The sequence below is a fragment of the Trichogramma pretiosum genome, unplaced genomic scaffold, assembly GCF_000599845.2.
Source record: "Trichogramma pretiosum strain Unisexual culture from Peru unplaced genomic scaffold, Tpre_2.0 scaffold5, whole genome shotgun sequence".
In the NCBI taxonomy this organism is placed as follows: domain Eukaryota; kingdom Metazoa; phylum Arthropoda; class Insecta; order Hymenoptera; family Trichogrammatidae; genus Trichogramma; species Trichogramma pretiosum.
In genome coordinates this window covers 863,039-888,780 of record NW_019641672.1, presented here as the reverse complement: position 1 = coordinate 888,780, position 25,742 = coordinate 863,039, and the positions used below count along the sequence as shown (strand labels likewise).

Below are 25,742 nucleotides of genomic sequence, written 5' to 3'. Positions count from 1 at the left end.
CATGTGCTTCTATCTGTACACGTTATAACCCTCCGGGACTCGCAGTCGACGCGCGAGGTCTGTATTAATATGTTTATTGGAAACGTCTTTCGCAATATCGAGTTATAAATAATCTTTATACATTTATACGTACGTACTATGATAAAATTTGCGGATACGTATGAAAAAGCTCGAAACGATCGAAGTACGTATACAATATGTGTCTCGCGAGCTTCGTAATGAAAGATTAAACTATATAGAGGGGTCGAGCGGGGCGATGCGCGCGTGTGCAGCCGAAGCTTCGCTGTAGATTAACAGACGAACAAAGGGACGAGCTAGCGATTATAATCCTCGATCATCGGGTAATTTTTTCCCCTTTTTTTTCCTTTTTTTTCTTTTTTTTTAGTTCCGCCTTTGGAATATATCCATGGGCGAACGCGTCTGATACACATAGCCGAGTGGTACGCATGACGGAGCAGCAGCCGCGCGGCGCTCCGCGTTTATAGCGCCCGCGTTAGCAGATTATCGAGTCTGATAGGATTATCTTGGCCTGCGCGAGAGATTAGGATCTGATGAGCGAGAGGAGAGTAGGAGGAGGAGGACAGCTTTGGAGGGGGGGTGAGAGTTAGCTTACAAACGACCCTTCACCTCTCCGAGCTAGCTGCCGCTCGAATTTATAGTATAATCGGCGTATTATACGTCTATAGATAGACCGTTGCGTCTGTCTGAGTCTGGGGGAGGGGGAGGGGGGGGGCTTTAAATGCGTATACGTGTGCAGTTGGCTGCACGTGATTCGACCAGCGCCGCACTATAGAGCGTCCACAAGATGCCGACGCGGCCGCTGATCGACGCCCGAACTTTGTGCATGGAGATGACGTTCCTGACGCCGCCACCACCACCACCACCAAGAACGCCAGACAGAGAGAAAGAGAAAGAGGAGCAACACACGACTCGTCGGTTATTACACTCGAGAGTGTCGTTGGCAAAATTGCTAACTTGCGTGCGACAGAAGTTGGATCTCAATTCCAATTACGGGCGTGCGCACCCCACACGACCCCCCTCCTCTCCTTGTGCTCCTCCTCGTGCTCCTCTTTCTCTACTCTTCTCTTTGCTGCTGCTGCTGCTGCGGAACAGCAAGACCAAAGCCTGCCTCGCGCGAGCTCCATGGAATTTCTGGCTTGCACATACTCACATACACACACACACACACACACACATGAGGTCAGATATGAGAAAAGTTTAAATTATTCCTTCGAGGAAATGTACGCCTCCGAGGCAGGTACGTATTATAATCGTAATCGGATTTCGAGTTATAAGCTTTGTGCTGCGAACTTGTACGCGCGACGACGCAAACAACGAAAAAAAGAAGGAGCTGGAAAAAATCGATTGCTTTTCAGGATTGCCGAGAGTGCTAATCGCAATTAGTGTACGGCGTTACAAGTGCTCTCTCTCTCTCGTGCGGCGGCGGTGTAAAATGAGAAATATCTTGCATAGGATACGCCACGCGTACAGTGACCAGATTAAGTTGTATGAATACAAATCGCATTATTATAGCCCCAAAAGTATCGCGCGTATATGGAGATATGCGTCCGGCCGTGGCGACGCTCTATAGTGTACAGAGCCTCGTCGTGGGTGTGCGTCGACAAGCTCCACTACGGCATATAGGTACGTTGGAGTCGAGTTTGACGAGGGATTTCGCAGATGCTGCCTGTTCATATGCACGAGGCAGCGAAATGAATAACGCGACAATTTGATTCCCAGAGTGCGCTTTATATTGCGAGTTCGTCGGTGTCGAAATGTCCATGCTCTTTTCGTTTTTTTTTTCGTAGTTTTTTTCCCCGGTTCTCTCCTGTGACAGCGTATTTATACACGCGAGCATTTCGTGCACAACGCCGTCTAGAAGATTAAAAACGAATTTGAATACGCTCGTGAATGAACGAATCATTGTGCGAATGCATGTACGTAGAGTTGCAACGCGTTTCGAGCGCAAATTTCTTTGAATTATAAGAGCGGGAGAATCGTTGGGAATTATACTCGAAATGTACCGCATACTTGTCTGTACAAGTGCGTGCGTTCACTTGTTTTGTTAATTACTCGAAAATAGCTTTCTGAATCGAACGATACGCGCTTGAAATTTCTGCTCGATTCTTTTACAAATCGTTTTATGTGCTCATTGCGCTTATATTCGAGCTCCATAATATCGCGTATTCCTTGCTTACGTGCGATCGGTCAACATGCGAAAAAAAGTACGGTGTTTTTTTCAACCGCACAGCTGTGATTTAGCATGTTTTTGCAGCTGTGCCGCCAGCTTAAACGGTTACACATTTTCGAGCGCGCGCACTTGCTCGAAAAAGCGTATAGCTTATTCGTGAGATCAGAAAAATGAATATAGTGCAGTTCGGGACTAGGGTTTTATGTCGGACGCGCCGTAAATTTTCTGCATTACGCTATTATGCGCTACGGTCTCCAATGATGCGTGAACTTTAATATTGAAATATGTATGGTTGTGAACGAAAAAAAAGAGGTTTGAAATAACATTACTTCCTTTGCGCGCAGTGGTGACTCTATGTTTCATCGATCGAAGTGAGAAAAAAATATTCAATGTGGCTGCTCTCTTTCAAAAATGAATTACGAAACCGTGTTTTTTTTCTTTACTCGCGAATGAAAATCGAATTTCTTGTTGCAACATTATATTTTTGTTTCAAATTATGTCAGCCACAAGATGAAAATTTTGTGAGCATTATTTATTTTTCTTTTATTTGACAAAAACTAGCCCTATTCAATATGCCTCGCATGACTGAAGCTAACTCGCCGTTCGGAAATTCATAACAATTTAACCGCTGATGGATTTGTTACTGACTGAATATAATGATGTACATTGTTTAAATTTATTCAATAGCCTCGCGTGAAAGTTTGAAATTTAATAAAACTTGAGTAACACAGGATTGATGCAACTAATGTATACTCTTACAAAACGTCTAATTATGAGAATTTTATCAATATTTCTGTTCATGAATTGAGCTATTAATTTTATAAACATTTTTTAAATAAATTATAACAATAAGTTTTCATATTTTTGGAATAGCGATAATTTTGTCTCATTTTAATCAATTGGTTTGTTTTTAACAATTCGAATTTTTCGTAATGCTCAATTATAGTTAAGGATTTTTCATCAAGAAATTTTATAAATGGGTTAAAAGAATTTTCATACTTATTTATGTGGGACTTAAATTTTTATTGAAGAGAAAACTTGAAACCAAAAAGAATTTAAATTGAATTAAAAAGTTTCTCTTACATATTTACAAACTCTAATGTGAAAAAATTTTTCTGCGGGCTTTTCATCTTGCATTTGTTACAATTAGCTTTTTCGTGCATTTTTCGAGCAACATGCTCTTAGTGGAGGCTTCTTTCCATCCAAAAAAGTTTAATAAATTACTTCACTTTCAAAAATTTGCAAATAATTTTCTTAATTACTTTTACAAATCATATGTGTATACCTAAATTAAAAATTATTCGTATAATTTCTTCGATCCTCACAAAAATTTCGCGAGCGACGTTCACTGTTTAAAATTTTAAATTAAAAAATTCCTTAAAAATACTAAATTTATAACATGAAATTTTTGAACAAAAGGGCCATTATAAAAGCTAATAATTCATTGAAAAACATTACATTGCATAAAAGAGGCTCACAGTAACTCATTATGCTTCATATAGCATATTTCTGCACAGTATTGCATATTTTTAGATTCATATTTTGTTTCATGAGATAATGAAATAGATTTCTAAAATATGCATCATCACAAGTTTGAGAAATTATTGTTTTTAATAAAAATAAGTTGTTATCTCGGATTAATATTCTCATACGTTTATCGTACAAAGTTTTATAGGCACCAAAATCTTTCCTCTAACTTTGGTAGATATTAAATGTAGCTACATCTTAATTGTAAACTTCAAATACTTGACCTCATTATCAAACTTGATGAAATCACTTGCAAAATCAAGAGTATTACCTTATATTACCGACATCATATTACAAAACTTATTTTTTTATTGGACACAATTTTCCTTCCCTAAAAGTATGAGTCCTCTCGAGCTTTTTTAAAGTTCCTGTCCTTCAAATGAGTAACTCAGTTATTAAGTAATCTTTGCCTTGGTTCAACAATTCTGCTTTAAAATCTTGGTTTAATTATGATGTAATGAAAACGAGCGTTTTGCTGCAAATTTGAGACTCTTGAAAGTCAATATGAATGTTCTAGGTAGATATTTTCCTAGAAATGTAACAATCTTAATAAAGTTTAATATTCAAATAGCTCTTATTCGTCGAAGAAAATAATATTCGATAAAATCAAAAATTCTATGAAAAAATTATATTTTTCTTATTCGAATAAATATAAGGAAAAAAATTATTCAATGATATTACTGCGTATTCACTTCGTTGACTTTCACCTTATTCGCTTTATTAAAAAATATGGAACAGAACAAGAATGCCAATAACACGAACGTTAAGGACTGCACTATGAATAAAATGTCAATTACCCGTTTAATACATTCATCTGATATTGGTTATTTTTTAAGTTCAACTAACGAGACACATAATTGAGCTTGAATTGTTATAGTCTCCAAAATATGGTCGCGATACATAATCAATAAAAAATACTACTTACAGATTTTTTATTGCTTTTATAATGTTTTGTATTTCATCGCGAAACAATCGTGAATAAATGCCAAATTCAATTTTTCAATATTAAAAAGAAATTTAATATCAATTTTTCGAGCTTTCAAAGCGATGCCGAATAAAATGTAAGTTGGCCTAGGCAAGCTCGAAGTGAGAATTCAATAATTCGAGGGGAAAAGGTATGGAATACTCAGACAGATATCCTTGATTAATAATCCCTTCTCAATTTGAGAAAATAAGCATTAAGCTATAGAGAACAGAACTGCTTATTTAATTATTTAGCTTTGAGCGAAAGTATCCTCCTTTTTCTCCTTCTCGTCTTTTAATTAACTTTCCTGCACTCTTCTGCTGCCTCTTCTTCTCTCTCTCTCTTTCTCTCTCGGCTCTGGATCTCTTTCAACAAGTCCACGCGCGCGCGCCAGTGTTTTATTTGGGCTATGTATCAACTGCATAGCTCGTCGAGAAGTTTCCTTATTTCTACGGCAGTTGGAAAAAAGCTCATTTTCATCAATTAAAAGCTATATAAAGGTGTAGAATGAATAAACTGCGAGAGTAAATTCTCTCCTTTCTCTCTCCCTTTTCTCGTATTCTTTTTTTTTATTAGAGCATTTGTAGCATTGATGAAAATGCCGAGAAATGAATGGTTTATTATAACGTTACTCGTGTCGCGTTGAGCTACTTTCTAGTTTTTCAGGAAATGAGTATGAACAAGCTTGTTTGTCACCGCGAGACTGCTCGAGAGGGAGGGAGAGAGACGGAGTGCGCAGGCAGTTGACACTGCAAACAGGTACACACGCGCGCGCATTAAAGTTTATTTAAATTATTGCACTTTCGCCTTCCTTATTGAAAGTTTACAAACTTATCTTCTCGGGCTCCATTCTTCGCGCATAGCAAACTTGTAAGCTTGTCAATAATACTTGTTGCTCGGGCTCGCACGCTACTAACCTTCGGCGCAGGGCGCTGAAAGTTCCAAATGACGTTTGGAGTACATTTTCGCAATGCGGAAGCAATAGCTCGACACGCATGCATCAAGCCCGAAGCTTACATTTCATTCCTCGGAGCAGATAATCTTACTCGTGTATACAGGATATAATGTGTAACGAGCTCGAACGTAGCAGCAGTTGGAGGGGCACGAATAAAATTTAACACAAGAGATAATCACTTTATTTTGTCGAGTTTTCGAAAATTTTCGATTTAATTTACCCTCCAATGTTCTCTCTTGTTTTCTCTCTTTCTGTTACATAGCTACACGAGCCTGTGTGCGCTGTACGCACTCCGCCAGTTAGCTCATTAAGCCAAGTAAGCTGATATTCAGTCGTTTTTAATGAAACGGAATTTTCTTGTTTTCCATTCTCCTCATTACATACATGAAAATGTTTAAAAGTGGAACGCGAAAAACAACTCGGCGCTCGCGCTTACGGAAAATAACTTTTGTACTTTGTGCGCGCGTGTGCGTGCGTATATAGAGTTGCTCGCGTTGACCTAGCTACGTCACGTTAAGCTTTTTGAGCTTTCGCGCAGCGCAACGTATTTTTCGGAAATTCGTCAGCAATTTTGAGATGGAAGCAACGCGCACAAATGACTAATGGAAATTGAAGAGTCGAATTTCTTGGTTGCGGGACAATATTCGGCTGCACGGGACGCTACCACGTGCGCGTGATTTGATTCGCCCGGAGCGAGTCACGCCGAGGAAAAATAATTAAAAAGTGGCCACGATTGCATTGCCAATGGTTGCGCATGTATAGCGAGATGTACGCGCATACGGTTCGAAGATAGAGGTAAGCGAGCGAAAGGAGCTGCAAAGCGTCGTTTCGTATTCATGGCGCGGCAACTTTTGCCGCGGCCGCAAGTCGGCCACTATTAGATTTCGATCTCGGGGCCGGGCGCGCGCGCGCGCGCGGGCTGTGCACTAACTAAATTTTGACGAGCTGAAACACGAAATGGAGGACGGCCGCGCGCAGCAGCAGCAGTGGCTTCGTAAATTACTCGTCGACTGTTTGGCCGCGTTGGCCTCTGTACTGTACGCGCGCGCGTGGCTCGCTCGAGTCAATATACACCGTCATTCGTGTATGTGTGATTTTATGCTCAGACTGAGGCAAACAAGCGCTAGTATTTGTGTCGGGCAAACTCGGTCGATTCGGTGGTTTTTTTTCTCCGCCTGCGAGCTCTTGGCATATTAGCCTAAGAAGCTGGCCAAAGTTGGAATATCAATTCAGCGTCGTACGTCATACTTTGATCTTTCGCACGTCAAACTTGCGCTACTCCACTGAAGTAAAGGTAGGCCAGCTCTGCGGGTTTAAATTTACCTCCTTCTCACACTCCTCCCGCTCGTCGACGTCGTCGGGCGAGAGATCGATCTCTGTTTGGACTTGGGCCGCTGCGTCGTATGATACTCGGAACCGCGCGCGTTCATATGGAAAATCAATCAAGCACTATAAACATACCCACGTTATAGTGCACGGCTCAGACTCGGCTCGCGCGACGCGTTACACGGACCCCCGCATGCATACAGCGGTTAGATTGGAAAGCGAAGGAAATACATCGAGCTTCGCACGAGTTAGCCATAGTACAGCGCGAGGCTGTAGTAGTGGGTAGGTAGAGGTATAGGGCGAGGCACAAGGATCTATTGACTAAATGGAGTCTCGCTAATGGAAGCTCGACCGTAGTAGTACGCCGCTACCGAGCTTTCGCGCTCGCCTGTATATGGCTGTTGTGGTCGTGCGGCAAACTCCGGCCTGCCAGCTCTCCCCCTAATGGCACACAGGCTGCGCTTGCGAACTCGCTGGGATGCAGCGTACACACGCACACACACACACACACACACACAACTCATCCCACCTGACTCACAATTATTTCCTCTTTTCTGCCATGTTTGCAAGCTCGTACATATATGCATGCGTTAGTCTCTACGAGCATGGCCCAATGCTGTATAGTGGCATCGTTGAGAGGAGCAGCGATGACGATAATAATGACGTTGATGACGCAGTCATTACTCATTATAACTCGATAGGGTCGGTCTAATAATTTTCATCGTGCCGTCCATGCTGTTTTATCGATTTTGCGCGAAATTCGATTTTGCGAAATTGCAAAACAATTTTAAAATAATTGCGAGAAAAACAATTACGGCGTGTTCGCGTGGAGAAGCACATACAACTAATGTACTTTTTTTCTCTCTCTGCTGTTACAGACTCGTCGAACGAGACGACAGCGACGACGACGACGACGACGACGACGTTAACGTCGAAAAGGCAGCAGCTCTATCCCACAGCAGCTTGGACGATATCGACTAGTCCAGCAGCTAAATTACCAGAGGAAAATGCCGAGAAACAGGAGCGGCAGAGTCAGCCGACGGCGGCAGCATTGTTCGTCGGCGACGACGACGATATCTTGTGGAACGCAGACTCGGAGGACAATTTTTCCTCGTCGTCGAGCCCGTCCAAGCACAGCATATCCCTGTCTCTGCTGCAGAACAGCCAGCCGCCCATTGAACTTATAGTCAAGCCACGGAGTAAGGTCGTGCTGCCCTGCGAGCTCGAGGGCAATTACACGAGTCTTCTCATGCTCGCCATCACGTAAGCTTCTTCTTCTTTTGTTTCTTCTCTTTCTTCTCTCTATTTTTTGCCATGTACCGTGCTTCTGGTGAGAGATAACCGATGACTCGGAGCATCGTGGCAGCTGTATATTCTGCAAAAAAAAAGAAAAAAAAAATTAAATAAAAAAACTGAACGCGCGCGCGCAATGTCGTTCCGCAGGAGTTACAGAATCCGACCGGCCAGTTGGTTGCACGGCGGAGTGCCTGTGGACATGATAACGATCGACACGAGGACGGAGATGAGCGGCACAGGGCACAGATACATCGGCGACTCGTCCACGGCGGCGCTGCACATAGACAACGTACGCCTCGAGGACGACGGCGTATGGAAGTGCCAGATCGAGGACGACCGGGGCAGACTGATCATCGGCAAGCCCGTGAAGCTCATCGTTCTGGGTGAGTAACGAGCTCTCGTCTCGAATGGATGTACATATATGCGCGTATAATCCAATTAAGCTGCGTCATTACTTCACGTCGATGTTGTTAGCTTATACGTCAGAAGTTGGCTGCGGTATATATAACTGTATAGAACAAAAAAGCTCGACTAGAGATTATGCCGTCCGAAGAGTAAAATTCTCCATTTCTCAAAAAACACATATATTTTCCACATCGTTTACTCGGCTGACGTGACATCAGTCCGGGTCACACGTAAGCGCACCAAACACACATACACATAGAGTAAAGAGAGAACATTTTGCCTTTGAAGAAAAATCAGCTTTGCGAAAGGATCGCGCGTTATCGTATGTAGCTCTCTCTATCTATATATATACGTATCTATAGAGCTGCGCTGCTCGTGCGAGTCGGTCGATGTCGCATTACTACATCGTTTCTCGTTCGAGTTGTGCAAGTTTAGCAAGCCGTGCTATTGGCAATCCTCGGGCTTTTCATCAGGCTCGCATTAGAGGATCGGAGGAAGATAGACGCGCGTAGACGCGCCAACACGTAAAACGTACCTACTATATCTGTATATGCTATACATATAGCTGTGCTCGTGCTCTGCGTGTGTACGCGCGAAGCTTACCCTAGTGTAAACCACCGAGCGTGGTTTTCCCATATATTTTGTGGCTCTCCCTCGCTAGCTTTGCTCGCGTGTGTATAGTTGCGCGCAGCAGCCCCTATAATAGCTGTCGCTAAATGCGCCCTCTTATACCAGATATAGCATGCGCGATATAGTATAAACTGTACCCGCAGCGTGTAACTCGTGCGTATGGATATGCCGCTACGTCGAGTCGAGAGAGAAGTTGGTAAACACGTATTTCGAAGCCGATCTCCGGTCGAGTATCGCGCTTCTATGATTTTTGTTTTCATTTTTGATGATATCCTCGCGCGCAATCGACCTCTCTCGTCAAAGCCGAGATCGTCAAAGCAAGCGATTATCCGCAAGTTCATAATACAGGAGGACGCTGCCGCAAGCTCTGCGTACGAGCATAAATGGAATCGAGCTTTACAGGCGTACTCCCTAAGCGAAACCCCGTTGAATTCGTTTCATCTTTCATTACGTACATGTGTGTTGGTGTGTGTGTGTGTGTGAGTGAGTGTGTATATTTTTGTGACTTGTGTGCTTCGAAGGCACTGAAATACGAAAAAAAGGCCTCGAGGAAGAAGGATAAATTTGACGTGGATGCATCGTGTAATTGTGACCGCGCTCCGATCGCGATAATAACAAACGATCATCGCACGACGAAGCCAATTGACAATCAAACGATAAATTTTATTAGATCCTCGTATACATTACGCTTGTGGATGTATAACCTGCGCTTGTATACGTATGTACGTGGGAGCCATGCTCTGTGCGTAGCACACTGCTACGGGGAATGTATACGCATAAATTGCAGGTACTCCGTCTACGTATGTATGTATGTACGCGCGCCTGTGTGTGTGTGTGTGTGCGTGTATGTACGAGATGTAGAACTCGGGCTCGCATAGCACAAGTGTGTGCAGGTGGCACAAATTAGCTTGTCACAAAGTCCTTGATTGCGAATGCTGCTGTTGTTGCGCCCAGGCCGCCGTTGCCTCGATGCATCGTTGCCGACGCTACTGCTCAACACATCCATCAGATGTACTTACACCGATGCTCCCAAGTACACTAGGCACGTGCAAGCAGACCTCGTACCTATAGACACACACACACACACATACACACATCTATTACCTATGTACCTATACCAATGCGTGGCCGGCCCAGGGGGTGGCTGGGACGCAGCTCTAACGTACGACTATAGCTAATAATAGAGTGGGTATATATCCTGATCACCGCCGCACAACTATCCGCACTTATTGATCAGTTATGTCAAGGGGGAATTTAGTCTGTGATTAAAGGGACAGTTGACGCAGCCGTCCGTGCCTACGATGCTTATATACATTTGCTTATGTATGTATATACCATGTATGTATATTAGCCAAAATGCGATAAATTCAATCTTCATGAATCGTGTCTTATACAAGCATTTTGATTTACCACTTTTAGATTTACAGATAAAGGTACTCGCCATCTATCGGTGAAGACTGGCTTTAAGGATGATTGAGTATTCATAAATTTTTTCTTAAATTGTCTCAACAACTAAATCAGTATTAAAACATTATACAAATTACACATTTCGACCACATTAAATTCAAATGTTTAATTTTAAGAATAAAGTTAAATCCTTTTGGTTCATTTTTGGATTAAAAATAATGAATATATGATTGCATTTCTTGTAATTTCGAGCGCCAAAAGTAAAAAAAGGTAGTTTCTTAAAATTTACTGGAGTAAAATCTATTATTGAAGTATGCCGATGTCACTATAAAAGTAATAGTTTTTTCTCAGATAATTTTCTCAGTGCATCTTACAAAAAATAGATTGACTTTCAAATTTTTTGATTTCTACATCACTACAAAAGAAAAAGAATTTTTTTTATAATTCTGCATCTTCCTTGTAACTTAAATATAAATGTAGCAGAACCTTCGATTAGGCAATTTTCTTACGCAATCGCTCAATTTGTCGCACCGATCATCGATTTTTAATTTCGTCGCGAACGTAACGTGCGGTTATATGTATATGAGTCGGTTACACGGATTATGGCAGGAGAAAACGAAGATGATCATTACGCAACGCGCGCGATCGGATCGATATAGGCGAACAGAGGGACTGGATGAGAGGGAACTGGCCATAGAGGTTTGCAATCATCGAGCGTGCAAATTCATAACTAGCCGTCTTGCGGCTCTTCCATCTCTATTTCTCTCTCTCTCTCGACAAATTCTTGCGGAGTCTGCGAGTTCAATTTCACGAAAATCACAGTTTTGGAGTCGAGGGCAGGCGGCAGGCACAGCGGCGGTGACGACGACGACGACGACGACGACGACGGTGGCATTTCTCGCTTATATTGCAGCGTCGGCGCGCAGGTATGATGGTGGTTTCCCCGAGCAGTAGCATCAGCAGCCCGTTACCAACGCTCTTTGAGTCACGGGGAATTTCTGCCTCTTGTATATTATATACTCCGCCAGGAGGCTTCCGTCTAATTTGTCTTGTTCTCTCTTCTTGCTGTCTGGTTAAGTGAGTGTGTGTGTGTGTGTGTGTGGGCGCATGCAACGTATCTATATGCACATAGGTATCGCACAAACTTTCGGAGCAAGAAGTGATTCCGAGCTTATACAACTATATAACACGCCGGGGGGTGAGGGGGGGAATGGGAAAGTCCGTGCGCCTACGAGACATTCCCTCTTCCGAGGAACTATTGCATCGACGAGCACCTTGTGTGTTTACCCGAGGATAGAATGAATCTCTTTCTGCCTTGTTATATATACAGCATATATGTAATACGTATACGAGAGAGGGTCTATACATAGATATATTTATATACATGGTATAAAGCAGACAAGCCGTCGTGTATATACCGTGAAACCAATAAAGCTCTTCGTGCTATCCGCAAGCACGAACTTCGGTGGATATTATCCATCAGTTTCAATGAACTTGATACAGTCGGCATTGCAGTGGCGTTGGCTGCGGCGATCGTCCGACCCAGAGCCACGCGTATATACCTACCCCGAGCTTTAAGGGGGACGCGTACCGCGTCGTTGAGAGCCAGAGACAATTTCATAGTCCGTCGAATCATCAAATACGACGATGGACGATCTCGACTTTTTAAATTTCAATCTCGTCGAGCGTCGAGTCTCTGGCACAAAATGACGGCGATCGTCAGGATTTTTAATCTTTTTTCCCTTCATTAGAAATAGCTCGTGACAACTGTTGGGGATTCGCAATTTTATAAAACCATCTTTTGCTATTTGTTTTTAAATTTATCATTCTTATGCTTTTACAATTTCAAGGCACGAGATAGAAAGTAAGAAATGTAATTACTTTGTTTTTGCAGAGGCCCCACGAGGTACGTACCTGCTGATAGACGGGCGTCGGCTCGACCCGGGCAACCAGTTCATCCCGGTGAAGGAGGGCTCGGATCTGCGTCTCGAGTGCGCCGTCGAGGGCGGCAATCCGGCGCCGATCCTCGCCTGGAACATGCAGCTGTCGCAGGCGACCCTCGAGAATCCCGAGCCGTTGCCGGACAATCTGACGATCGACGCCAACACTTCGCTCACCAGCACCTCGGCCAGTCTCAAGGTGTTGCGGGGCCATCACAACGCCACCATCGTCTGCGTCGCCCGCCACCTCACCCTCACCGTGCCCATGACCGCCAGCATTCTGCTCGACGTTCAATGTGAGTGCATATGGATCGCTATGTATAAAACTCGTTCGTTCGTTCGTTTTTCAGCGACTGCTCGCGTTGGTTATACGATTCGAAAGTCGAGCGAGCGAACGAGGGTGTGATATCCCGCACCACCGGCACCCGCACTATACCCGGCCGCAATTCTTTTTCTCGTTTTCTCGGGCGAAAGAAACTGCTAAATCAAAGCAACGTCGACGACGCTGCCACTATACGTGGTATATAGTGTACGGCGAGCAGGCTTGATGCATGGAAAACGACGAATTAAAGCTCGAATAACTCTTCGTGAATAGTGCCGCTGCGCGAAAGTCGTTTCGCAAAGACACCGTACACACGCGCGCACATAGAGAGAAAGAGAGAGAGACGAGCTTGCCTCGCGAATAGGGTATACGAGCGCGGGGGTGTAGATAACAAGAATTTATGGCTGGTCGCGTAAATGGTTCTAAGCCTGCCAAAGGAATTTCCACTTGAAATAACCAGCTGGCGACGGTGGCGCTGGTGGCGGCGAGAGCAGCCTCCTACGGAGCTTGCACGTGTTCTATGTAGTCCACGTAAAAGCTGCAGACGTTTTTACGCTTTATTTTTAGATAGTCATCTCGCCCGAGGCTTTTGTTTACCTTTTGAGGAAAACATCTATTTCGTAGCTCGGTACTGGGATGCTTGCACGCGTATATGCGAGCGTGGCGAGACGATTCTGCACTTTGGAGAAAGGTAGCTGCGGCGCGCTCGGAGCCTCGCAAGCTCGCTGTCTAAATACCTCGAGTAGTCGCGAGAATAAGTAGAGGCGGCCGCGACGGCGCGTGTAAGCTCCGCAAAGGCAGCGGGCCGATTTGCATTGCAAATTTCGACCATTTCGGTAGAGGCGCGCGCGTAGGCTCTGTACCCATCTAGGCCCCCTTTGTACGTACAAAAGCCAATTGTTGCGGCTCGAACTTTATGGTGTCCGCGCGCGCGCGTGTACAACTACGTTAGCATGTTCGCCCCCACGCACGAGCCGATGTACATCCCGAGCTTTGGCTCTTCTCGCAAGCTCGCGTGAGCATAATATCATGCGAGCTTGCGAAAAGCACACCGTAAATACGTCGTCGCGATCTAAGACGTATATACGCATGCGGGCGCGTCGAAAAGAAGAAATTTCAGGCGAGTAAATGGCTACTGCAGCTACATATGTGCGCCTGAGCCAATTCGCAAGCTGGAACACTCGCTACGATTTCCGGTGTCGCGCGCCTAAGTCGAGAGATAATTTACACTCGCCCGAGAGTAGATTTCGCTAGCTGCCTGCGCGCAAAATGTATATATACGCGCGTATTATTATAGCGAGGGCGCTTGAGCCAACGGCCGTTGTATGCGCGCACGTAGCCCAGCTATAGTACTTTCGCTTTTCGTGCCTCGCGCGCAGCATTATAACCCCCCGGTAATCCGTGAGCTTAGCCATAAGTATTTTTGCTCGCGCCCGAACCCACGCAGCATTCATACGTACCTACGTAGCTGCAGACGATTCCGAATGCGCGTTACATTAACGCGCGTGCGTTTGTCGCGCGAAAAAAATCTAGCAGAGGCAGTAGCAGCGTGTTCAACAATAGCCCGCGCCACGAATGAGGGATCTAAAAAATTTAGCTGTCTCTCTTTCCAATTCCCTTTCTCTGTCTTTCTCTTGCTGCAGTGCCATGAACTCGCGCGCAAGTGTTTAAAGCCGCGTAAATACGTATAAATACAACGCGCGCGATGCGACATCACTTTTACTGCTGGCGCCGGGGCGTGCGGCCGTGATTTCGTTGCTGCCACCACGCGAACCCCCAGTGCACTTTCTGCCCGAGCTTTATTATACTTATGCCTCACTATATTTCGGGGAAAAAAACATACGCGTCTAGTAATTTCAAAACTAAATTCTTGCTATTTTCTCTCTTTCCAGATACACCGGAGTTTGCGATAACAAGGCTACCTGGTTTTGGGACTCCCATAATTGAGGGCATGTCAGTCAGCCTGAAGTGCGACGTGGACAGTAATCCGCCCAGCTTACCCATATGGCAACGAGGTACGTGTACGCGTGTGTGCATGTAGTTCTGCACTGGCTACGATGTGCGCGGGACAGCTCGGCGTCGAGCTAGCAAATATTATATATATTTGACATTAGCCGCTTGCATCTTCTTATATGCTAAATTATTATTTTTTGCTTGAAACGTCAAAACGTAGGATTTACGGTACTTATGTATGACTCGCGCATAGCTAAATGTGAAATTGAATTTTCGCAGACGATGGAGCGCCTCCGGTGGAGCAGAGCGAGGACGGATGGCTGAATTTCACGAAAATCAGCCGAACCGACAAAGGCTGGTACAAGTGTTACACGCGCCACATGCTCGGCATTTACACCAGCATCGGCTACTATCTCAACGTCCGATGTAAGTGTTTACGCCGTGGCGCAAGCCATGAATTGAACAATTATAAAACTTTGCTCGATGAAGAGTAAAAAGTTCACTACTTTATCGATCCGTAGTCGAGAGCTTTCAAAAAATCATTCGCCGATATTCCATTTCCATTACCTGTTAAAGCCAATCGGACATATATGTTACACGCGTATACTTTACAGCAATGGTGCAACTGCGCTGGCGTTGCAGCGCGTGCACTTCATAACGGCAGAGAACACACGCAAGATTCAATGCCATTATATCCTTTATCTATAATTTGATATAATTGCACGCAGAGCTCTCGCGTGAGCTCGATAAGATTACAGCCCTGTTCAGTATGTGTGCCGTATATGGAGTCAACGCGGCGGCAGGTATATATGCACGAGCGGGGAAATAGTATATGAGATCTCCCTCAGGATCATTGAGCATCGAGCCGTATTTGGATGTGCGAGTGAGTGCTCGAGCACTCGTCTAGCGTACGCAGCAGCAGCAGCAGCAGCAGCAGCAGCAGCACACACACATATAGGCTTAAAGCTCGAGAGAAGGAACGATCGTTATCCGCAGCTCCTCCGTAAATGTACGCTCGAGCTTGCACGAGTAGCACTAGCAGTCCGTCTCGTAGCGGCGTTGCCGCAGTAGTTATCGATAAATTTCTAAGCCGTCTATTAAGTGCCTATTTAAATCGCTACTATACTCGACTCGATCCCCGCACGCAGATTTCCGCGAATTACACATCAGAAGCTTTTTCATGATTAATCGAGGGTGATGTAAGTAACGTCGATAACGTATAAATTATATGCTCTCTCGACTCGCTCGTACGTTACGTACGTTTACAGCGGTGCGCGCATATAGATGCAGGAGCGCGAAGCGACTCGAGACGAAGAAAGAGAGAGAGAGCCTACACGCATGTACGTTTCTTCGCATTTCTGCGCTGCACCGCAGCTGTGCGCGATACGCGAGCTGAAAATTATTAGCACATCATTTGATACTCACTTCAACTGCGATGAACTTTGAAAGTTCAGCCTCGCGCGGGTATACGCGCGCGTGCCGAAAACGCGAAGTCTTACGCGCGGAGAACTTGATTTTACGTGATAAATTTATAATGAGCTTCACTCGACGAGGGGCCGCATATAGTATATTATATATAGAGCTATACTTGCGGAGCAGTCGCGTAAGCTACGATGTAAAGCCTGCGAAATAATTTCTGGATATTATTTGATTATTATTGTGCACGTGGCTTGAGGAATACTGAGAATCGTTAAAAATGGAAAAACGAGAGATAGCGGAGAAAAAAAAGAAGCTCCATAGTAATCAGATCGCGATTGGCTTCGCCAACTTTTTTGTGAGTCTAGAGAAGTTTTTCTTTATTTATCGACTTTCCAAAGGGAAGAGCTAAGAAAATACGTAATTAGGCCTAACTCGACGATTTTATATTGCCTGCTTTTTTTTTCTTCATTCAATCGCGTTCGACCAGTGAATAAATGATATTTGCGCCCAATAAAAAAGTAATAAAACTTTCTCGACTACGCTTCGCTAATTAGTACGGCAGAAAAGGAAAATCACGCGGGCAATACATAACCGATCCTTTTCTTCTTCTTCTTCTCATTTCCAGTTGTTCCGGAAGCCGAGACGCAGTCGAAGCCGCTCAACGAAATAATAACGAGCGACCCGAGAAAAATCGAGGTCCGAATAGGAGGTGACGTAACGCTCGACTGCGACGGCGGCTGCTGGGGTCGAGGACCATCCATGACACCGGCGGGCGGTCCGGGCCGCCTGACGCTCAGCAAAGTCGTGTATCAAGACGCCGGCGAGTATCGATGCGTCGCGCCCGATCGTAATTTACAGGGGGCTTGGAGGGCTCAGCTACCTTATGAAATTAAAGTTACCGGTGAGTGGCTCTATATGGACTTTTTATTCCGACGACATTGACAACGAAATGCATTCCTGGTCCTGTACCTATACGGCTAATGGTAAAAAACAACAAACGAATTGCGCAGTCAGCCGATTCTTTGTTGTTCCTTTTTTTTCGAGTTGAAATACGCCAGACGGAAAATCCACGGCCGGCGCAGCACTTTCGCTTGCGTCAGAAGCAGACGCTTGGCCGAAAATCAAGAAAATCACATTACCGCAATACAAGTTTTTTCCAAACTCGATTCGCTCGATTTTATCTTTGCCAAATCTATGTCTTGCTATGCATAGGCTCGTTTCATGTTTTTTTTTTGCCGCGATTAATCGCAAACGCGGGAGAAATATTTTTAGTCACTGCATTCTCGATTCGCTCGGTTTTTTGAAAAGCACACGCCATGATGCTCAATCGTATATGTATTTTTTCGATCGTTGCATCACAGTCGCTTCGTATACGTATTTTGGATGAGTAAACTTCATGGCAAAGTTTTTTCTAGCGCGAGATTTTCGTGCGTGTAGAAAAATTTTCAGCAAGTTGAGCGGTGCGTGAAATATATATCTTCCAAAGAATTCATCCGATAAATTTGTTTTTCTTTTAAAACTTTCTCATTATTTTCATCGTTTCGAAGAGTTTATACAAGCGCTTGTATTATGTAAACATGTTTATGGCTGTTTTCTGGAGCAAAAAATATCTTTGCTTATCATCTGCGTGTCGCTATTCATTCCAAAAAACTTTTTAAAAGCTCATCAATTTCGACACATTTATGCATTTTTAAATTATTACGATATTAAAAACTTGTCATAGCTCAAGTGCGACAGTTTGCTCGGAAAACACCGGTGGGATTTTCTTTCTGTTGTTTTTACAACGTCAAAATATATTTTTGGTATAATGCTCAACCGGAATAGCAGAAAAAAGCTCAACAAAAATACTAAATTTTACTTCAGAGTCGGCATCCTCTTACCACTATTACTTGTAAATTTCCTGCCAACGCTCTTAACAATCTCCCTTGCTTTTGGCTCGCGTTACGAAAAATCACTCGGCAAACTTTTCTATACCTTCAGCTGCCATTCTCGTCTTGGAAAAATCTCCAACCACATGAAATATTTGCCCGAAATTGTCATATTTTTCCATTTCCGTTAGTATCTCTCGCCTCTCTTTGTGTATCGAAGTCGTGGACACGCTTCAATACATACACTCGCACAAAGTTCAACGTCGCGCGTGTCCAGCTAAACGGATCACGAAAAGAATATAAGCAGCGCGCATACCGCTCCAGCAGGCGATCGTTCGACTGTAAATTTTTCCGCGCTATCCGAATATTTTATTCAACTTTGAGGTGCGCGTGATGCGCAAATAGCCATTCTTATCGACGCGCAGAGGATATCGATACTTTGAGCGCGACAAATAAAAAAGCTGGCAGATTTAGAAATAATAAAAAAAAGAGGAGAAAAAAGGGCGAAATAAAGCTCGCCAGAGAAGAGTTTCGCATTACATAATTTATCGCCAAACGGGTAAACATCTACATGTATATACGTTTATACGCGTATAGGGTAGAGCTTGAAAAATGAGCCTCCTAGCGTCTAATTTATACGCGTAAGCCGACATAATGTGCTTGAGGCCGGAGATCAAAGTCTGCTACGATGAGTAATAATAATTGGCTTCTGTATGCGAAGGGCGTACACAGACAATGAGAACTCGATCGAGCCCGAGCCTCTCATTTTGTCCTCTCTCCCTCTCACGGGCTTCGTATCGGTCTACGCTCGTACATCATTTGTAGTCGGCTCGACTTTCCACCTTATTTCGCTCGTTTTAGCCTCGAGAGCAGCAGCAGCAGCAGCAGCATAGAGCACCAGCTCGAGATTTCGTATGATAAAAAAAAAGTGAAAAAAGAGGGAAATTCGAGATAGAACTGCGAGAACGAGGCGGAAAAAAAACGTTCCTTTGGGACAGTTTGACAACCCGAGCTAGATGTATATATGCGTATAGGCGTTTCTCACTTTGTCAATGTGTGTAATACATGACCCCGATATAGCTGGCCTCTGGCTATATACTCGAGGGCTATATTTAAGCATGTAGTCATTGAAGCAATTTTATACAAAAAGAAATTTTTTTTCCCCCATTTTTCAAGACGCTCTGGAAGCAAAATTATTTCTCGCATCATTTCGTATTACCGGGCTTTACCTAGCTCTACTTTTTTTCCGTTAAACTTTTGTGTAAATAAACTTGGGTGAATAAAGCACGAGCTCTTTTCTCCCGTTCGTATGGCGAAGTTTGGAATACGCGGGATTATTAAGTTATCTGGTCTTTTGTTTCCGCTTTGCGCAAGACGCGCGCGGCACAGTTTCTTCTTCGTTCGTATATCGAATGAATGACAAGCGGACTCGAGATGCGCCTCTGTCTCCGAGTTATATATCGGCTGCTTACCATTTCGTAGCTGGCGGGTCAAAGGAAGAATAAAGTAAGTTTTTGCAAAAGCTCGTTTCTATATCGAAGTGTAATATTTTCATAATTTTTACAAAGTTGATTGGCGTGTTACAACGACAGCTCGAGCGTTTCGTATTGGGTTGAGAATCCAGCGATTTACAAGTAAACTCGGTATCGGTAATTTCGTCGCGTAGATGCAAATCGAGTCCGATTTTTTACGAAAAGCTCGAAGCGAAATAAGCAAAATGTCACGTCAGATTTTGTCTATGCGTGCGCTCGTATTACACGGTAAGCTCGAGCGGCAACGCGCAACCGAGGCGAAATAAGAAACAGGAAAAAGGAAAAAAAATGCGAGAATCGTGGCCAGAGTATCACGAGGCTGTAATCTCGTAAAGTCACCGGGGCGCTCGTGTACCTGGAGCAAGAGTTTCGTATTCATATTCTGCAAGCTTGCACGTATGTATGGAGAGGAAAGGTGAAACGGTCAGATTTATATTAACCCAGGAGCTAAGGAGAAATGATCGAGGTTCCTGGATCTTGGATTCGTGCATCAAATTTGAACAAATTTCCCGATTTTTTTTTCATTTCATTTACAAAAAGAAAGTCGACGTAAAAGTATCAAAGCGACAAAAAAACTATACAAAAATCGGAAATAAAACAGACGACGCGCTGATTAACGACAACAACGCACGGCTTTTTTGTATACATAGTTGCCAGTCCACTGCTCGATGTCGAATAAATATCTTTGCGCTGTTCTTTTTTATGGCCTACCATTGAACGCGCGAGGCATATGGCTAAACCAAAAAAAAATCCATTTCGAAAAAAAGTGTGCGCAGCGGCACAGTACACAATTCAGCGAGCTCGAGTAAGTTTTTCATTATGAAAGCCTCGCGAGCTTGCGCGCGCGCGCGCAATATCAATTTCTCCTTTTTTTTTTCCTTTTTTTTTCATCAACTCCATTCGATGGTTCTCTGTGCTGAAAGAGGCATTGGATGAATGGGAAATATATACCATTGCGCGTTCGGGACCAGATTAACTCTTGGCCTCGCGCGCGCGTGGTCGACGACCTTTTTGTGCTCGCGAAGATGCTCCCATAAAAGATCGAAGTCAATGCGTTCGTACGCTGATGTATAGGCTGAAAAAAAGCCGCCAGGTATATAGAAGTGATTTAAAAATTGACGTGGACTGATTGCATGGGATGGCTGCGGGTTGCTAGAGTGTGCAGGACATCGCGTCAATGAATTAATGAAACACGATATGGCCACGAGGAATATGAACGTAATGCGAGCCCTTGAGTGGCTGCGCAGCCCCCCTAAAGGGAATAAAAGGAAATCTACGGGGGAAATCCTGTGGTTTGATGAAATCTTGCGCGACGACGACGACCATCCTCGACTCCGCTCAATATAGTAACGTTATGGGTATATCAATCGGGCTACGTGACGCCGCGCGCGCGTATTATTCGTTTTATCGGTGTGCACCTGCGGGCCAATTGGCCCGAAGGCAATTAACGCCTGCTGCGTGCCGTGGGATTAAAAGATTTTCATTTCGTGTATGGGGAGAGTTGGGTAGCCGATAAAAGGAAAAAAGGAAGGAGGAAAATCATGCGATATATTCCATTCATTGTTTGAAGAAAGCCGACCTGTACCAGAAGTCGTATATAACATGGCTTGTGTGCGTATGTGTGCGCGCGCGTGAAGTCGAGTTTTTATCCATCGCTGCACGCGCGCTCGAAACGACTGCAATGACTGTAGATCGTACATAGCCTCGAAAGAAAGAGAGAGAGAGAGAGAGAGAGAGAGAGAAAAGAGAGGGAAAGGTAGAGTATGGCCACAAAATTTTGCGGAACAGTAACCTTTACGATAATTGTTATACTACTCAGCTGTGTACTGTGCGAATGCGAATCCCCTCACTCGTCGTTTGGGAACTTTAAATTTTCCAACGATGTACCCCTTCTCTGCCGCTGTGTATGTACTTATGGCTTACTTCTGGCTCCGAGCTATTATATACACTGTTATTACTTCTTCTTCTTCTACTTCTTTCTCTTTTTTTCATTTGTTCCTTATATTTCCAAAGTGTGGAAACGTTGCCGCTGCTGTAGTTGCGGCTGTTGCTATATTGCTGCTGAGGGTGTGAAAAATTTCTCGCTGAGAAACGCAGCTCGCTGAAAGCGAGCGTGTGTGTGTGTTAGCACAGGGCGCGCTCGTACACTACCTATATGCCTGCGCCGCATGAATGTTGCAAGCTGAAAATGTGCGCGTGCTTGCGCCAGCATACGGCAAGGCAGCAGCGCTGCGGAGCACTTTGTCGGCCGGGGCTGAAAATTTTGCAGCACCGAGTGTCATTATTATTATGATTATTATTTTCCTTTTCTGCCTCGCGCGACTTGCGGCAAAAGCAACACTTTGCCGAGGTGCTTGTCCCACTTTGCGCGCGCGCGACGACGACAATGACTTTGTAACTCAAAGGGGGTCTCTCTCTCTCTCTGCGCGCATTGAAAATCATGTGGAAAACATCGAGAACTTGTTATCGTAAAAGCTGCATTATTTATAACGCAATTCAAGGAGTAATATTTTTCAGAAAGTGAAAAGCTCATTCGTATAACTTGTAAGGATTCATAATTTGAGATGTGTTTTGTCATCAGGACGGCCGATGGTCCATCCGGTGTCGCAGACGATGACGACGAGCGAGGACCTGTCGCTGGACGTCCGAGTGGAGTTCTGCAGCGAGCCGCCCTACACAAAGGTCCTCTGGCTGTCGGAGGAGCGCGTCTACCTGCCTGGAGGCGAAATTCGCGACGACGTACGCGCACTGCCCATCGAGGTAACTATATACATATATCGTAACAAATTCAGTTGCTCCTTTTTTTTCGCTGCGGAATTTTCGTGCTGATCGATCGCGTTGTTGTTCCAAAAATAAAGAACGCGCTGGACGGCAGCAAGTCGTGCTACCAGAGCGTCCTGCACTTCGAGCGAGTTCGGCAGCGATCACACGCGGGCGAGTGGTTGCTACTGGTGCGCTCGCCGGAGGGCTTCGCCGAGGCCAGCCTCACGCTCAACGTCACCGTCGCGGCCGGCTACGGCTACGGCTACGGCTACTCTCTCGGCTCCGTAGGCCCGAGTTTGTCCGGCCTGCTGATCTGCTCCACCCTCGTAGGCTTAATCTTCCTCAGCTGTTAATGATTCCTATATAATTACGAGAAGAAGAAAAAAGAAGAAATATGCCTAGCTTATTATATGCGTGTTATACGGTAATACGGGGTATGTGTTAGAATCAAACGTGTCAAAGCGACGAGAATTTCGAGAGAGAGTCGCATCGTCCAATAATGTAATCAAACTGCGTTGAGTATGGAGACGAAAAAGTTATATTATTATCGAATATATATTTAGTTTTTATGGATAATTATTATATAATAGCGATTAAGAAAACGAAAGGGATGTCTTGCCAGGTGCTTAGGTTCCTTACACACTCCCGAGCCAAAAAATAAGGGAGGGGATTTATCTAAGTCTACGCGATGCGGTACTTGTAACTTTAATCTATTACGCTATTCATGTCTTTATTCTCTGCTTATACGTCTTCTAAAATAAACAATGGAGCGAACGAACTACAAAAGTTTTCACATGTATACGTATTTTCAGTCCAAAAGTACTACGTGGCGCTCTATATTGCATACTGCTGCCCCTGCTCCCTTCATTACCCACCTTCTTCTTCTACTCCTCCTCGCGGCTGCAAAACGTTCGTGTTTCCGAAATTACGGCATTAAAATGTACTACTACTACTACGCACACCTCCGCGTCTGCAAGTGTAGCTGACGTATGAATTTGAATTTCGCGGCGCCGATTCAAGAGAAACAATTACAATGTATTATATGAAATCAAGCCACGCTATCGTGCGCGCCCGACTCGCGAGCTCGCATTAAATTCTATAGTTGTGCATCTCCCGCGTAGCCCCGTATAAGCGTAGTATGTACCCGGGAATGTCTGTGCGCACCCGACTATGTGCGTACGTGTGTGCGTGTGTGTGCATGTGTATGCGTGGCGCTCTACGTGACTCATGAGTTAATTGCAAGTAAGTAATTTTACGACGACGACGAGTTTCGAGAGGGGATATTAATATTCCGAATTGCGATGAAAAACGCCCTGGAAATTGGTGCACGCGCCTGCGATTAAAAATTCCTACGCATATAATATAACGTGAATGATAAAGAGAGAGAGAGAGAGAGAGAGAGAGAAAATGACAAAAATTTATCGCTATATGTATTTATGAGTATCTTTGAGTTTGTGATATATAGTGTAATTGTAAAAATGTAACATATTATAAATATGTAAATTTACGACGAAAAACATTTTTTTATTTTGAAGTGACACGTGAAATTGAGCGCATGGAGATTGTATGTATAAAATAGTACATATATTATGCAAATGTAAACGATATACTTGTGAAATTAATAAAAAACGACCATAGATTTTACAAGATTTCATTCATCTTCTGCGCTGTACCTACCATTTTTCGCAATTTGCAGCTTTTCGACGGAGGGAGAGAGAGAGAGTTGGGATGTTCTTTTTATTTAGCCTCTATAAAAGGCGATCCAGTCAGCCGTGCGACAGGTGGGTTGTTTTTATAAATTTTAAATTACCATAATTTTGTATCGATTTTAAGTTAACAAATACACACACAAAGGCGCGCCACGCTTGGCCTGGTTGCGCGCAGCAGTAGCAGATACTTTGCATATATATTAATCTTTTCAGTCTCATTACTTTAACGAATATAAATGGCTCGCGCAATTAATGTTGCATACGCAGCACTGACACTTGCGCGCGGCGCGGCAGCACAGAGACGCGCGCGCGCGAGCGAGCGCATACAGATATATAGATTTTATGCAAACTGGCTGACAACCCTCAAGTAAATTGCTCGTACTTGGTTCGCGCTTAATCGTGTACTTCCTGCCCGAGTGCTTCGTGCACCTCGTACGCCGTGTGTATGTATAAATATACATATATACACACGAGAGTCACCTACGACTAGTTACATTGCCTTCCAATAAAATTTCTCTTTCCCCTGCGCTTTCCATGTACGTGTACGTGCGTGTAATACGATAGTTCGAGTCGTATGAATTATTACCTTTGCTTTATTAAAGGGTCAACATTTATCGACTTCTCGGACGAATTATTTGCGCTGCGCGCACGAGCGAGTCGGTCGACGCAGCGTTAATTAATACATGATAAATTTTCATATGGTCCTTCACGAGTGACTGCAGCCGCTTTTTCGCGCTCGGCCCGCAGCTCTCGCTTTTCGTGTTCTCTCTCTATATACATACGTATTTACCAATAGTTTGGTGACGTTCTCGTGACCTCGTTCGGAATAACATCATCGATTCATAATAAAAGTATATATTCAATCAATTTCAGCAATACTAGGTCAAAGATGCAGTGCGCAGGGCTCGATCGAATGTAAACACACCAGCGGCAGAGCTTAGACGCTTGGATGAAAATTAGCTGAAGTTGCTCGGCTCGATCTGTATACACGCCGAAGTTTGCGCGCGAGCAGGCGGAATTCTATTTGCATATAGTTTATAATCGGGTGTGTTAATCATTCATCAATACGCGCACGAGGAAGAGAAAGGCACAGAGAAGGAGAGAGAGTTGAAACATCAGTTTGGACTTGCAATATAATATTGCCAAGGCGAAATTTCGCTCGAAGAAAAGCCTCGCCTACTCTAACGGTGATGCTTGAACTTGCAAGTCGGAATATTCCGTTGGATTTGCATCGATGCGAGGGATGGATGATCGAGGCGAGCATTTGCAAAATTTCAAATTAAACAATGCTCGGTCTCGAGTCTCGAGCAATCCTCCGGGCTCCTCTTTGATTGACAATTACATTGAAATGTAAAATATAAAAACTTTTCAGCCGTCGAGTTTTGCACTTTTGAAGCTCGCGCGTACGTATACGTATATATACCAGCTGCGCAGCTGTTGGCGGTACTGCGCTTATGCATTCACGTGCTCTCGCACGAGTTCAGGAAGTTCATTATCTCGCGCTTATAATGCAGTTCGAGAGAAAGAGAGAGAGA

The 25,742-nt window shown here is 44.2% G+C and overlaps 1 protein-coding gene across 1 annotated transcript; it reads left to right on the top strand.

Moving 5' to 3' along the window:
* Positions 1–805: 805 nt before the first annotated feature.
* LOC106650267 (hemicentin-2-like) lies at positions 806–24,033 on the top strand. Its single transcript, XM_014368194.2, has 9 exons — positions 806–932; positions 7,842–8,226; positions 8,407–8,642; positions 12,596–12,937; positions 14,856–14,978; positions 15,196–15,342; positions 16,961–17,236; positions 22,317–22,495; positions 22,594–24,033. Exons 1-9 carry the CDS (start codon positions 806–808, stop codon positions 22,849–22,851), a joined length of 2,073 nt encoding a protein of 690 aa, XP_014223680.1. The 3' UTR covers positions 22,852–24,033.
* The last annotated feature ends 1,709 nt before the right edge of the window (positions 24,034–25,742 follow it).

What these genes read in the sequence shown, in the direction of transcription:
- LOC106650267 (XM_014368194.2), top strand. Translation starts at nt 806, where the DNA reads ATGCCGACGCGGCCGCTGATCGACGCCCGAACTTTGTGCATGGAGATG. An exon ending in CATTCTGCTCGACGTTCAAT is followed by an intron (nt 12,938 to 14,855) that starts GTGAGTGCATAT and finishes CTCTCTTTCCAG; the next exon opens with ATACACCGGAGTTTGCGATA. An exon ending in TACGCGCACTGCCCATCGAG is followed by an intron (nt 22,496 to 22,593) that starts GTAACTATATAC and finishes CCAAAAATAAAG; the next exon opens with AACGCGCTGGACGGCAGCAA.